The sequence below is a fragment of the Sarcophilus harrisii genome, chromosome 4, assembly GCF_902635505.1.
Source record: "Sarcophilus harrisii chromosome 4, mSarHar1.11, whole genome shotgun sequence".
NCBI classification, from domain to species: Eukaryota; Metazoa; Chordata; class Mammalia; order Dasyuromorphia; family Dasyuridae; genus Sarcophilus; species Sarcophilus harrisii.
In genome coordinates this window covers 221,439,036-221,454,961 of record NC_045429.1, presented here as the reverse complement: position 1 = coordinate 221,454,961, position 15,926 = coordinate 221,439,036, and the positions used below count along the sequence as shown (strand labels likewise).

At 32.9% G+C, this 15,926-nt stretch overlaps 1 protein-coding gene across 6 annotated transcripts in view; it reads right to left on the bottom strand.

Moving 5' to 3' along the window:
- SNX14 (sorting nexin 14) overlaps positions 1 to 15,926 on the bottom strand; it is a 113,976-nt gene that overhangs the window by 64,441 nt on the left and 33,609 nt on the right. For all 6 annotated transcript variants that reach the window (XR_002770250.2, XR_002770249.2, XM_023503097.2 and 3 more), the window contains 6 exons: positions 4,590 to 4,746; positions 3,882 to 3,957; positions 3,563 to 3,607; positions 3,369 to 3,449; positions 3,144 to 3,258; positions 1,861 to 2,016 (listed from right to left, as the gene is read on the bottom strand). Coding sequence is in view for 4 of the 6 variants with exons in the window: in XM_023503097.2 (XP_023358865.1) it covers positions 1,861 to 2,016; positions 3,144 to 3,258; positions 3,369 to 3,449; positions 3,563 to 3,607; positions 3,882 to 3,957; positions 4,590 to 4,746 (630 nt within the window). In the remaining 2 variants the exon portion in view is untranslated. The remainder of the gene's footprint in view (positions 1 to 1,860; positions 2,017 to 3,143; positions 3,259 to 3,368; positions 3,450 to 3,562; positions 3,608 to 3,881; positions 3,958 to 4,589; positions 4,747 to 15,926) is intronic.

Below are 15,926 nucleotides of genomic sequence, written 5' to 3'. Positions count from 1 at the left end.
GGTGTTCCAATTGGAGATATCCTAAAGGCAAATGAAAATGACTTACTATATAGCTCAGGGGAGGGGTAGAGTTGGATATTTAGATCTGGAAATCATCTCCATTGAGAAGAGAAATGGTGAGACCACTAAAGCAATAGTACAGAATAACAACAACAACAACAACAACAACAACAAAATGTAGGTGAGGCCTCATTTCTAAAATATATAGAGAACTGACTAAAATTTATAAGAACACAAGCCATTGCCCAATTAATAAATGGTCAAAGAATATGAACAGACAATTTTCAGATGATGCTATTAAAGCCTTTTTTAGTCATATGAAAAATGCTCTAAATCATTATTGATTAAAGAAATGAACATTAAGACAACTCTGAGGTACTTCACACCTCTCAGATTGGCTAAGATAACAGGGAAAGATAATGACAAATATTAGAAAACTGGGACACTAATACATTGTTGGTGGAGTTGTAAGAATTGATCCAATCATTCTGGAGAGCAATTTGGAACTATGTCCAAAGGACTATCAAACTGTGCATATCCTTTGAAACAGCAATGTCTCTATCGGGCTTATGTCTCAAATAGATCTTAAAGAAAGGAAAGGGATATGTATGTGCAAAAATGTTTGTGGCAGCCCTTTTTGTAGTGACAAGGAACTGGAAACCAAGTGAATGTCTATTAGTTGAAGAATGGCTGAATAAATTATACTATATAAATGTTATGGAATATTATTGTTCTATAAGAAATGATCAGCAGGATGATTTTAGAGAGGCCTGGAGAGTTTAGTTCGACATGAACTAATGCTAAGTGAAGTGAGTAGAACCAAAAGAATATTACATATAGAAATAGCAAGATTATATGATGATCAACTATGATGGATGTGGCTCTTTTCAAAAGTGAGGTGATTCAGGCCAATTCCAATAGACTTGACATGAAGAGAGTCATCTGCAGCCAGAGAGAAGACTATGGGAACTGAATGTGTATCACGGCATAGAATTTTTACCTTTTGTTTTTGGTATTGTTTGCTTGTTTTTTTTCCTTCTCATTTTTCCCCCTTTCAATCTAATTTTTCTTGTGCAGCATAATGGAAATATGTTTTAAAGGATTGTATATGTTTAACCTATATTGGATTATTTCCTGTTTAGGGGAGGGGGGAAGTGGGGAGAGAAGAAGAAAAATTTGGAACACAAAGTTTTGCAAGGTTCAATGTTGAAAACAATCTCTACATATGTTTTGAAAAATAAAAAGGTATTATCCAAAACAAAAACAAAAAAACGGAAGTGAGCTCAACAACAGAGCCTCTGGGGACACCAATGATTAGAGGGAATGATCTGGAGAAAGAACCAGAAAGAGACAAAAAAAGCAATGGGATTGATAGTGAATCAGGAGTGAAGAATGTCAAAAACGCCTAGAAAGAAGAGAACATCCGAAACAAATATGATCAAACATGCTGAATATTGAAAAGAAATCAAGGAGGATCACAATTGAGCAAAGTACATTAGATTTGGCAATTGGGGAACTGAAAACTGTAGAGAGCAGCTTCACTTATATAATGAAGGTGGAAGTCCAACTGCAAAGTGCTTTCTCAAGTTTAGCCTTAAAAAGGAGAAGAGATTTAGAAAGATAGCTAGTGGATTGGATGGATTAGGTAAGGGTTTTTATAGAAATTTAAATCTTTTAGTTTACTGGGCTCCAATCTCACTTCCAAGTGAAACTAATCAAGATGATTTTATGTAATTTCCTGCTCATTTTCTTAATAGGTTAAATATTATAGATGTTATATCCACCCAAAGAGATCACAATGTGAAAAAGCCCTGAAAACTACAAAAGTATATATATATATTGTCACCATCTAAGACTTACTTCTTTGAATCTCTTCTACAATAAAAGGATCAAATCTAATTTTGTCAATGCTTTCATCCAAACAATAGGTTTTATATATTTTCTTCACCTCTTCATGAAGAGACATCATTTCATCATTTGATAACTCTGGTCTCAAAATTCTGTCATTGAATTCCTCTGGCATATTAGGAAAAGGCAGAAAAAAGAAATCACCTTAATCATCAAAGAACATTTCTTAAGAAATTACATAAAAGTCTCAAGTATGACTACTTATCTGATTTTGACTTTGACTATATGAGAAAACACCTGAAGACACAAAAATCAGCTGACCATCCAAATATCTTGTATATATGATGATAAATGACCAAATTTAAATGAAGTCCAAATATTTAAGAAATAGTATAAGCTACATAACTTTGCATATGTGACTTAAAAAGTATGAATAAAAAAAAACCCTAACTCTGCAAAAAAAAATATAAGTTATGGTTTATTCAAAATATTACCAATTGAGCAGCTAAGTGGCACAGTAGATGGAGTGCCAGGCTGCAGTAAGGAAGACTCAAATTCCTGAGTTCAAATGTGGCTTCAAACACTTTACTTAGCTGTGTGACCCTGATCAAGTTATTTAACTGTTGGTGTCAGTTTCTTCATCTGTAAAATAAGCTATAGAAGGAAATGGCAAACCATGCCAGTTATCTTTGACAAGAAAACCCAAAATGGGGTCACAAATAGTCAGACATGACTGGAATAAGTGAACATCAACAAATAAGAAATTGATTTACTCATTTAACAAAAAGGCAATTTTATAAACCAGTTTCTTATTTCTAAAGAAAGTTGCAAAAACCATTACACTAATAAAAAGGAAGAAGGATCCTTTCAACACTGACTCAGAGTTTCTCAAATCTGGGGAAAAAAATTAATCCTACTGGATGGAGTGAAAGAAAGCACTCTTGGACCATTATTCTGTTCAAGAGAACATCTATAAAGCCAAAATAATCAAAAACACTTATTTTGGAATCCTAGGCAGATACTGCACATACATGTACATATATATTTACCATACTGAATATTTTGAGGTAATAGGTTGGGTTTTTTATTCCTACAATTTGGTTATAGCCAATTATAGGTCAAATCTCAATCTGGAGAATGGATAGCAGTATACACTTCTGAAGTGCTGGCAATAGCAATAGTGTTTCAGAACACGAAAAGAGGCTAAGTATCTCTCTATAGCAAGATCTGGTCTGCACATTCTGGAACAATTTTTTAAAATAAAAAGAATATTCAAGCATAAAGGTAAGTCTCACCCACGGTCAGACAAAATTGTAACACATGCACTGCTCCTTCTTGTTTCAGAAAATTCATAAAGCGAAACAAAAGATCTTGCTGTTCTCTAATCTCCTTCAATTCTAACTTCAGTACCTTGAAACAAGTATAAGAGAGTCAATTACTGGACAAACATTTTGCAATTTTTCTTTAAATCAAAAGCAAAAGAATAATCTGTTGCAAATAAAAGTACTTTCCCCACTTACAGAAGGCTTTTTATTTCTGGGCTCTGCAAATTTCTGCAAAAAAGGAACTAAAGAAGAAGCAGGTTCTGTTGCTTTTTCAGGCTATTAAAAAAAAAAGAAAATGAACTAATTCAATAAAATGCTTATTCCATTTGGTTGATATGAAATAAAATGTAATACAATTAGAAAGGTTTTCTAAAGTAGTCAATACTCACTGGACTGTCATCTATGAAGATGATAAGTAAATGATTCACAGTATCCTAATGGGAAATAATAATACAGATTGTCATGACAAAATAAATGACTGAAAACAATTCTGCTCAGAATTGGAAGATTTTTCTCAAATTATGAAAGTTTCTATGTTAATCCAATGGAGAAATAAACAAGACACTGGCAAAACATTTGCAATGATGTGCCACAGAGGGACAATTTCCTAAAGAGGACAGGTCTCTTATTCTTTGTAGAAAGTGTACAAAAAACATTACTGACATAAGGAATAAAACTTTTTATGGAGTTTTAGAAATTCAATCTTACTGGATCAGCTAGGAAATCCAAAGAAGGAAGAAAAACAGAACCAGACAGGATCTCTCTTATAAGTAAAGTCAGGGATCTGGAGAAAAAGGGGGAAAAAAAATAGTTACATAATTATAACATCATTCAAAACAACAATTTGCTAGAAATGAAAATTTAATAGAAAATTATTTCCATAATAGCAAATAGGTTAAATATTTTTAAAAGTACTTTCTACTTAAGAAATCTCATTACAAAGAAACTGTAGCATCTCCTAAGTTGCTAGTGATCTCTCTGAGAAGTTTTAAATACAATCCTTCCAGGACATAAGGAGTAGATGATTTTTTTATATTGTTTCACAAGTTTAGTAACAAAGTGCCTACAGAGTTGCTTAAAGTATTTCTGCCTATCTGACCCAGTAACCTGAATTTTCTAAGAAGAAATAACAAGAAATGAGGGAAGATTATCTTATCTACACTGAAATTCATTTCAACTGTTGGCTTTATCTTTGATTTCTTAAGGTTCAATGATAATAGCAGTAAGGCAAACACTAGTCAGATCTAATACCTAAATTTGTATCTTAAGACCTGACTGATGGATGGTTTTTTCCAAATTAAAAACTGTTCACAGGTTCTCTAATTATAACCCTTTTGACTACCATGATAAGAAACAACAATATACATTTTGGCAGAGCACACAAACACAGTTATGAAAATTTCCAAAAATTTATACCTGCAGTCTGTAGCTTTAGGGGGCAAAATATATGGGAAAAGTAATTCAGTAAGTTTCCTCAAATAGTGTAACTCATCTCTTCGACTTCTCAAAGCCACATGAAGTTCTGGCCCATATTCTTCTAAAGCAGCTTGTTGTAAAAACTCTGCATTTTTTACTATAAAGAAATATAAAAATCAGTATTAAACTAAGCAATCATAGCCAATTCCTTTGACAAATAAAAATACAAAAATTTCAATCTCTGATTCCACAATATTTTACTCCTTCAATCTCTAAATATGCAGCATACCAGTATTTTTTTTACACTGAAGAGCAAGAAAAATATCAATTAAAGTTGAATCAGATTAGTACAAATCTAGTATAAAAATATTTACTGAAATGATAGGTAAACTAAGAATTCCTAAGATCAAAAATGTAGTCAGATAATTTGATTTGTCTTCCCAAGATTTGAACTAGATGACAGCATTGTTTTTGATTTACTTTCACCAATTGTATCACACATAAGTAAAAATAAACAAAAAGTTTGCTAAAGGTCTATCCTGTGCATTGATTTAAAAATCAATCACAAATAACTAAGTGAAAACAAAATAGATGCCTATCAACATAGGAATGGTCAAATAGTGGAACATGATTGTAATGTACTTTTAATGTGCTATAGGAAATGATGAATATTCAGAAAAGCATAGAAAGACATATGAATTAAAGGAAAATAATGTAGGCAGAACTAGGAAAACTATATACAATGACAACAATATTAAAAAAAACAAAAAACAAAAAAAAACAAACAAAAAAAAAAAACCCAAAGAGACACAGCCTAATAGACTGTAATGAAAATGACCAAAAGGAAGAGCTGGGAGAAGCCATCTTCTTTGCATTTTTGCAGAGCCCAGTGACTATGGATGTGATATACTACAATTACTGTCTGTTACAAAGGACAGTGGATAGAAGAGAGGGAATTTTTTAAAAACAATAACTAAAATGATTCAACCAAGTTTTTAAAGTAGTGTACAAGTAATTAATGTATACCATCTAATGTGAAATACAATTCCAATGTTTCCAAGAAGTAAACTAAATTACTGACTTCCAAAATGTAATAATGGCTACAAAAGTATATGAAACAAAAATTTTCAAAATACAAATGCAAGTTAGTAATAGTTATGAGAAATAAAATGCTCTAGATCATTAATAATAAGAAAAATGTAAATTTAAACAACAGGAGGAATTTATCTTGCATACAGCAAATTAAAAAAAAAAAAAGATGGAAGTTGTCAATGTTAGAGTGACTATGGGAGGTTATACACATAATACACTATTGGTGAATCTATGAATTGGTCTAAACTTTCTAGAAAACAATTTCAAATTATGTAAAGAAATTTATTAAATTGTTGATACCATCTGATATGGCTAATCCAACCACAAGGCAATACCTTAAGGAGGTCAGAGACAGAAATAAAAATCAATCATATGAAAATACTGACAGCAGCACTCTTTGTGGTGGGGGAGATGTCTCTGGAGAATGATTTCTGAAAGCAATGGAATAGTACCGTGCCAGAAGACAAAAAATATGTGAAATTCAAAGAGAAATTCAAACAGAAATTTGGTCTCTGTGAAGTGTAAACAACTCTAGACCAGTTCTGCAGAAACAGCAAGCAGAATGCCCTGGAGTAGCTGCATTAGAAATTTTCACCTCCTAGAAAGTATAATAAGCAGTTGGGGGGTCTGAGTCAGGTAAATTTGAGGGAATCTCTAACAATAAGAGATACCAGGCCTAGTTGTGCTGCCAAAGTAAATAAGGTGACCAGGATAAGAAGTTATCTGGGTAAGAAAGAACCAGCATACACCTGGTGAATACAAAGGAATAGAGCAAGACATACTATCTGAGGGCGGAATTCTAGGTTTCAAGTTCTAGGCCAGAGGAGAACTTGAGGAAGTCAGAGGCATCATGCTCTATACCCTAGGACTAGAGGCGATTATACCAACAATCTGTTATGCTTTTTTATTTTTTTTTTTAATGAACAGGTAAAGGAAAAAGAACCCAACCATATCAAGTTACTATGGGAATAGAAAAAGACAGGGGTTTATCTTCAAAGGAGGATAATGATACAAAAAATAAAAAAAGGCCTCTTCCACCCCAAAGAGTAACATTAAGTGGTCACCTATTTAAAAAGAATTCATTGAAGAACTCAAAAAAGATTTAAAAGTCAAATAAGATTGAAGAATAATTTTTTTAAAGTAAGAATAATGCAAGAAAAACAATATTGTGAAAAGAAAGTCAACCAACTGGAAAAGATATGATCCAGCATCTTAGGGAAGAAAACATCTTGTTAAAAATTAGAATTGGACAAGAGCAAGTCAGTGAAGTTATAAGAGACCAAGAAATAATAAAATGGAAATGAAAAAGTAGAAGAGAACATAAATATCTCAGGAAGGAAAAAAAAACAACAGATCTGGAGAACAGATCAAAAAGAGAAAACATAAGAACAAGCTACAAATCCAAAAAAAAAAAAAATCTTGATACAATAAAACAAGAAATTACAGAAAATTGTTCTGAAATGCTAGAACAAGAGGGCAAAGTAGAAATAGAAAAAAATCCACTGATCACCACACAAAAGAGATACTAGAAGGAAAACCTAATTACCAGAGTCAAATTCCACAATCCCCAGGTCAAGGAGAAAATATTACATGTAACAAGAAAAAACAATTCAAATATGACAGTCACAATTAAAATCAAACAAGGGGTCAGCTAAATGGCACAATAGATAAAGCTGGTAGTTTTAGAGTCAGGAGGACCTGAGTTCAAATCTAAACTTAGACAACACTTTTTAGCTATGTGACCCTGAGCAAGTCCCTTAAACCCAACTGCCTCACAAAACATTAAAAAAAAAAAAAAAAAAGAATCAAACATGATCTGGTAACACTTAGAATTAAAAAAAAACATATATTTTGGAATATATATATATATCAAAGAGAAAAGAACTTCAGCTAACAGCTGGAAAAATCATACCCAGAAAAGTTAAACATGATCCTGGGGGAAAAAAAAAAGATTCAATGAATTGCCAGATGTTCAGGATTTTGTTGAAGGAAAAATCTGAGCTTGACAGAAAATTTGACATACAAGATCTGTAAAATATAAAGTCAATATAATTAGTCAAAGACTTATTAGGGACTCAACAAAGACAAAATGTATTTTTTTATATATGGAAATGTAAACTCTGGGTCAAAGATTGTCAATAGTAATTGGGTACTTTGAAAGAAAGACTTGGGTAGAGCTAGAAAATAGTAAAAAGATTAATTATTTTGTACAAATGAAGTGCAAAAGAAATGACAGAGGATTGATAGTTCTGGAACCTTACTCTCATCGAGAATCTATTTAAGTCATGTATATGTGTGTGTGTGTGTGTGTGTGTGTGTGTGTGTATACACACACACACATACACCTCTTTAATCGATATATATATATGTGTGTATGTACGTATGAGTACACACACACACAGACAAACACAGGAGTATAAAAGTCTTTGGTAAATTCAGAAAGAAATAAGAGCGTAAAGGGATAGAGGAAGAAGATAAACAAGAGATTTTTATTTTTTTTTCATTAAAGTTTTTTATTTACAAAACATATGCATGGGTAATTTTTCAACATTGACTCTTGCAAAACCTTCTGTTCCAAATTATCCCCTCCTTCTCTCCATCCCCTCCCCTAGATAGCAGGTAGTACAATACATGTTAAATGTTACAATATATGTTAAATCCAATATGCAGTTATCTTGCTACACAAGAAAATCTGATCAAGAAGGAAAAAAAAAAAAACCTGAGAAAAAAACAAAATGCAAGCAAACAACAGAAAGAGTGAAAATGCTACGTTGTGGTCCACATTGTAGTTCCCAGAGTCCTCTTTCTGGGTGCAGATGGCTCTCTTTTCATTACTGAACAACTGGAACTGATTTGAATCATCTCAATATTGAAAAGAGCCACGTCCATCAGAATTGATCATCATATAGTTTTCTTGTTGCTGTGTATAATGATCTGCTGGTTCTGCTCATTTCACTTAGCATCAGTTCATGTAAGTCTCTCCAGGCCTCTCTGAAATCATTCTGTTGGTCATTTCTTACAGAATAATAATATTCCATAACATTCATATACCATAATTTATTCAGCCATTCTTCAATTAATGGGCATCCATTCAGTTTCCAGTTTCTTGCCACTACAAAAAGGGCTGCCAGAAACATTTTTGCACATGTAGGTCCCTTTCCCTAAGGAAGATTTTTAGAAGGAAATGTACATATATCCGACCTGAGTTAAAGAGAGAATAACATTCATTTGAAAGGGAACAAAAGTCTTCTAGATTTTAAAGAAATAAGAGTGTGAGGAAATAGGATTAAAGGTAGATTACAGAAGGGTGTTTAAATGAACAAAAATGGAATAAGGTGTATAAATTAACAATAATGGGAGAGGGAACTATATATATATATATATATCTACATATATGGATGTATATACATGTATATATTTGGAAGGCTACAAAAATCTTCTAAATTCTGATATAAAGAAGAGAACAAGAGGAAAGAATGGCTGGAGAGGATAAAGAAGGGATCCTTGGAAATGCGGGGAACAGTGGCAAAAGTTAAATAAATAATACGGGTGCAAAGTAGTGGATAGAAGCAAAAGAGAGGAGGAATAGAAAATAAGAGATATACACAAACATAAAGATCAGGAATAGAACTTACTCTGTAAAAAAAAAAAAAAAAGAGGTACAGTAAAGATCTCAAAGTTAAAACTAAAATAGATTTAATCATAAGAAAAAATAGGGAAACTATACTGTATGTCAGCCATATCAATATTATTTTAGAATATTTAAAATAACTAGACAGTATAAGGTTAGAATGTTGCTGTGGTATAGGAAATGAGCTGGTGGAGGCAGAAAAATATGTACAGATTTGGAATCATGAAGGAAGATGTTATTTACTTTTGGAGAAACAGTACATACAAGCAATGGTTTTACATAGATGAATATCAATGTATAAATCTATAAATATATATGATTATAAATATATGTGTGGGGTTGGGGGGAAGGAGGAGAAAAATTGGAACAAAAGGTTTGGCAATTGTCAGTGCTGAAAAATTATCCATGCATATAACTTGTAAATAAAAAGCTCACTTGGGGCACTTGAGAACATGGCCAAAGATGAAGTATCTGGAATCAAAGTATGAGAAGAAGAGCTCCAAGATGAAAGGCAGAAAAGTTTAAGCACTGAAAGAGTAAAGGGGAGCCTATACAAATTGGTATGTTTAGTAGACACCCAAAAATATAGTATTAAAAGTCTTGATAGTGCTCCTTATACAGATGAGTGGTTTGACTACAATTTACATTTTGATCAATTTATAATTAACTGATTATTTAACTGTTTTCACTTTTATTGTGAATATGGTAATTCAAAATCCAGAATTAACCAGAAAATCTCATGTCAATTAAATTTTTTAAATTTAATTTTTACATTAAACTCAAGTACAAAATAGGAAGAAAAAATGGCCATGTGCACAGCAAAACATAAGAAGATTGAAAATATAAAGCAATAAATTTCCATTTCAAAAAGGCCTTTATAATGTTACACATTGTGCTCAGAGCTTTCCATCTTTTCTTTGATTCCCTGTATGTTTTCTTCTGTTCTCTATTGTGTACTTTTTACTTTATTCTTTTTTCCCCCTTCCTCCCTTCCCTCTCCCAAGAAGGCTACAAATTTATATATTTACACTCGTACACATCTATAAACATATACTTATATACATATATATATATATATACACATGTATACACACATATACTTATTCATTCATTCATTTATTATGGCTTTTTATTTACAAAATATATGCATGGATAATTACCTTAAGTCTTTCCCTACTCCAATCTATTCTCTATTCAGCCACTAAAGAGACTTTCCTAAAGTACATGTTCAACTGTGTCACTGCTCTATTAATACATTTCCGTGTCTCCCTATTGCTTCCACAATTGAATATAAAATTCTCTTTTTTGACAATCAAATCTCTTCATAACCTAGCCTCCCCTTCTACCTTCCCAGTCTTCTTCCACTACTGTCTTGACACATATTTTTTGATCCAGTGACATTAACCTCCTAGGTGTTCCATAAACACGACCTCAGCTCTGAACATTTTATCTGGCTTTTCCCCATACCTAGAACACTCTACTTCCTCCACTCTACCTTCTGTCTTCTCTGGCGTTCTTTAAGTCACAACTAAAATCACATCTTTTACTGGAAGCCCCCATAATTCTTTAAATGATTACCTATTTATCCTATATATAACCTTTATTATGTATTTGTTGACATACTTTCTCTCCTGAGGGTAGGCGCTTTCTTTTGCCTTTCCTTGTCTTCCCACCACTTAGCAAAATTAAGCATAAAAATAGGTGCTTAATATGAGTGATATAATGAGATCTAAAGACCTTTTATTTGATGTCAGTTTTGGCTAATGTATCATTGTAAAATGGAATTCTTGCACCCCTCAGTATTTTTCCCCTCCTTCTTTGACTACTAGTTGAAAGAGGGAGAGGAAGAGGGAGGGAGGTGGAAAGAGGTGGGGAGGGAAGGAAGAAGGGAAGGTGGGAGGAGAGCAGGGGGGGGGGGAGGGGAGAACGACCCTGTTTTTGCCCAAGTCACATGCTATAAATCAGAATCGGAGGAAGTCACAGAATCAAACTAAACATACTCCCAATTTATGTTACTGAATTTCGTATATAGCAGGAAGAATATAATTTTATTCTTCCCAAAATGATTACTTTATCTCATTTTGATTTTATTAAATTAAAAAGGTTATGTACAAATAAAACCAAGATTAGAAAGGAAGCAGAAAATTAGGGGAAAAAAAATTACATCCAAGGTTTTTGGTAAAGGCCTTATTTCTAAAATGTATATAGAACTGACTCAAATTTATGAGAATACAAGCCATTCCTCAATTGATAAATAGTCAAAGGATATGAACAGACAATTTTCAGATGAAGAAATTCAAGTTATTTCTAGTCATATGAAAAAATACTCTAAATCACTATTAAGAAATGCAAATTAAGATAACTCTGAGGTACTACTTCACACCTCTCAAATTGGCTGAGAAGAAAGGAAAAGATAATGAAAAATGTTGGTGGAGAGATGGGAAAACTGGGACACTAATACATTCTTGTTTGAGTTGTGAATTGAACCAACTATTTTGGAAAGCCATTTGGAATTATATCCAAAGGGCTGTAAAGCTGAACATACTCTTTGATACTGATTGGGTCTACATTCCAAGGAGATCATAAAAAAGGGGAAAAAAGCCCATGTGCAAAAATGTTTATAGTATTCCTTTTTGTAGTGGCAAGGAACTAGAAACTGAGTGGATGTCCATCAACTGGGGAATGGTTGAATAAGCTATGGCATATGAATGGAATGGAATATTATTGTTCTAAAAGAAATGATCAGCAGGATGATTTCAGAAAAGCATAGAGAGATTTGCATGAACTGATACTCGGTGAAGTGAGAAGAACTAAGAAAACATTGTATACAGTAACAACAAAATTATGTGATGATCAACTGTGATGGACTTGGCTTTTCTCAATATGTGGTGATTTAAGACAACTACAATAGACTTGTGATAGGAAATGCCATCCACATCCAGAGAAAGACTTCTGTTCTTTTTCAAATAGGTGACTCTTAGTATTTTTCAGGAAAGAAGACTATAAAGATAAGGGGATTGGGGGAGGGTAGAAAAGGGGGTGAAGATGCGCCAAAGATAAACTAAGCCTATCTCACAGTCTTGCCTAGAACTAGCAATGCCCCAGTAAAACAAGAAAAAAGAACTTTTCTTCTCTGATTAGGTGTTCTGCTCTCAGGATCTAAATGAGCTAATACTACTAGAATTGTGTCATCTTTGGACTGAAAGATGTCTCAATCACTTAGCCTATTGAATTCGTTTTAAAGAGGAAACAAATAGTTTAGCTATACTATAGATTAAATAGCTATCTTGTAAGCTAGTTTGTTCAGGGAAAATTCAGTAACAATTTACAAATAATAGTTTGGAAGACAACTATTTCATAATTGTCAATAAATTTTCAGTAAACAGAAGAATCAGTATTCTGTGGGTTTTAGAAAATATAAAAGTTCATTTAGAAACTCAGTTTCTGAGAAGATAAGAAAATATGTAAAGAGAAGAAAATAAAAAGAAATAATATTCACTATTGGAAAAGAGAGACATTCTTATCTCCTATAAGACTAGAGAATGTTTAAGTATGTATCAAGATGCAACAGATAGCCTGATATTTTCTGATGTGCTTAAAATTTTTACCAATCCCTTGGTAAAGAGGATTGGCCCCTCATTGCTAAAAACATGGTTTATCTGGAATTTGACAATAAATTTTCACTATATTTATATAATACTCTCACAGCAGCTTCCCTGGTCCAATATCAGGTCTCAGCAGCTTCCATAATGCCCAGTTTATATAATCACTATCATGGAAAATTTATATGAAAATGGGTAAAATATAGCCCTGAAATCAGGAGGACCCGAGTTCAAATCTGGCCTCAGACACTTAATACTTCCTAGTTGTATGACCCTGGGCAAGTCACTTAACCCCAATTGTCTCAACAGAAAAAAAAAGAAAAAAGAAAATGGGTAAAATAATTTCACCTTAAATTATATAATAGTTAAATAGAATAGTTAAAAATATTAAAATGTATAGGAACATTAAGACTATACAATTTAAAATGCGCCCCTACATAGTCAAGTATTAGCTTAAGACTTTCTCACTTGGTACTATTTATTGTTTCAATGTCCCTCATACCAGTAAAGTCTTAAAAATATCAATCAATGAGATTATATCAAGTGCTCACTATGTGTCAGGCACTGTTAAGCCCTGGGAACACAAAGAAAATAAAAACAGTAAGTAGCATTTATTAAAAATAAAAATTTAAAACCTCTCTGAGGTTTTCAAAAGTTATTTATACAGTTCTCATTTGATAAGATGATCAACCTTACATTCTAATGAGTGAGATAACATACATACATGCACACAAAAATAGGGGATGATGCTAGTTACTAGAGGAAATCAGAAATCCTGAAGGAGGTGGCATTTTAGTTGTATTTTAAGGACAAGAAAGAAAAATAAGGATAACAGAGTAGCCAATTTGCTGGGGAAAATAATATATAATGGAATCATTTGCATATATAGAGGAGTTTGCCTTGGCAAAAAGAAAAACCATCTCATATAAAACAGCAGTGAAAAGATAGTTGAAGGCAACTGAATGGTATGAGATGAGGAAGAGAGAAGAGGGAGCTATCAGCGAGTAGCATCAATTTTTCCTATCTTCACTGAAACACAAGTGATGGAAAGATACAGAGAATTCAAGAACCAACTATGACCAAAAAATAGAGCACAAAACAACAAAATAACATTTGATTTCATATAATGAACTGTTTGCATACATTAAAAATACATAAAAGTGCTTGGCACTTATATATATTTATTGACCACTAACTAACCAAATAAGTACAGTAATAGATGATGTCCAGGTTGAAGTGCTAATAGAAGAGACATCCTCTATGAATAGTGAAGTTCTCCAGATGATATTGATCACAGATAACATTTTGTCATGTCTACCAAGTCCCAGAAAACTATGGGCCTTCTTCACAGAAATAAACAATCAATGGAACTTAACCCAAGAATTGATATAGGAAAAAAATAACCCAAGATCACAAGTTAACATTGGAAGGAATCTTAAAGGCCATCTGGTCTAATTCCCTCACTTGATAGAGGAAATTCAGGCCCAGATACGTAGAGTGGGGGCAGCTGAATGGCACAATGGATAGAGTACCAGCCTTGGAGTCAAAAGAACCTGAGCTCAGATATGTGTAGCGGCTTATCCAACACACACTGTCAGAGCTCTGATTTGTACCCACGTCATCTGATTACAAACCAAAACTCTTCCCACTTTATCAGGAAGCTTTTGGCATGAGATGGAAAAACAACCCACTGACTTTGTCCATTAGTACTTATATCTTCCATAAGCAATGCAAATAGATTGAACCGGGCCTAGAATTAAATAAGTAGAAGAGAAACGTAGGAATTGTATTTGAAAAATTGTATAGCATTTTCTGATGATCTTAATATGCTTCCTACAATCAAATCACACTTTTAATGATGATCTTCTTCTAGTAATGGTGATATATCATGGAATACAATGTTGGATAGAATTATAAATGATTATGAACCACACAACACTATAAAAATTTCATACCACATGAAAAGGCAATAGAACAATGCATAGCAAGGAAAGAAAAGGTTGGAATATATTAACAATTAAAGACATTATAATCATACATGTTCAGAAAAGAAGTCAATCCATATATTTTAACATATTTAACATGTATGGCACTACCTGCCATCTAGGGGAGGGGATAGAGGGAAGGAGGGGAAAATTTGGAACAAAAAAAAAGAACAAAAAAAGGTTTTGCAAGAGTCAATGTTGAAAAACTACCCATGCATATGTATTGCCAATAAAAGGTTATAATAATAAAAAAAAAAAAGTTAACCTCTTATATTAAAAGGTGAGGGATAATAAATAGTCCAACTATTGCTCGGATGAAATATATAAAATGTTAAATGTACCAAAGAAGACCTTTTAAGTGTCATGTACCCCAGTTTTTCTATCCTGATTATGGAAAAAGGACTCCCCACTCATATTACCAACTGATCAAACGTGGCACTGTAAGATTAAGACAGATGATGACATGGAGCAGGCAGATCAAATCATTGCTTATTACACTTTAACTACAATTTATCCTCAGATTTTGATAAAGATATTTCAGGACTCAGAGTCCAAGAACCTTTAGGAATTGTAGTATTCCCAAACCATCATGCTTACTTTTTAGTCTAGCCTCCATAGTTATCATCAAAGAGGAAAGTCCTTAAAAATAAGGACCTAACTTCTCTTCTACCATTACTAACTCATGATCAACTGCAACCAAACCAAGTTAGTAAGCACAAGAATCCTGCAAACAGGAAGGTGCCTCAGATCAACATCTCTGTTACCAGTCTAGACATCATAGAGGTAAAATAACCCTTGTGGAGATGGAACCTTTCAATAGCTTCTGCAAATGTAGCAGTCCCCACCTTCTTAGCAGCTAGAGCTAATAAAACCCTGAAAAAAGAAAGTTTACCAAAATCCCTGGTACTTTTAAATGGCTCAACATCAGCAACAGATAGTGTTATCAATGGAAATGACCCTGAAAAAGAAGTATTATTATTAACTTTGTACCACACTTTAAGGATTCCTGAGCCTTTTCTGACTCGGA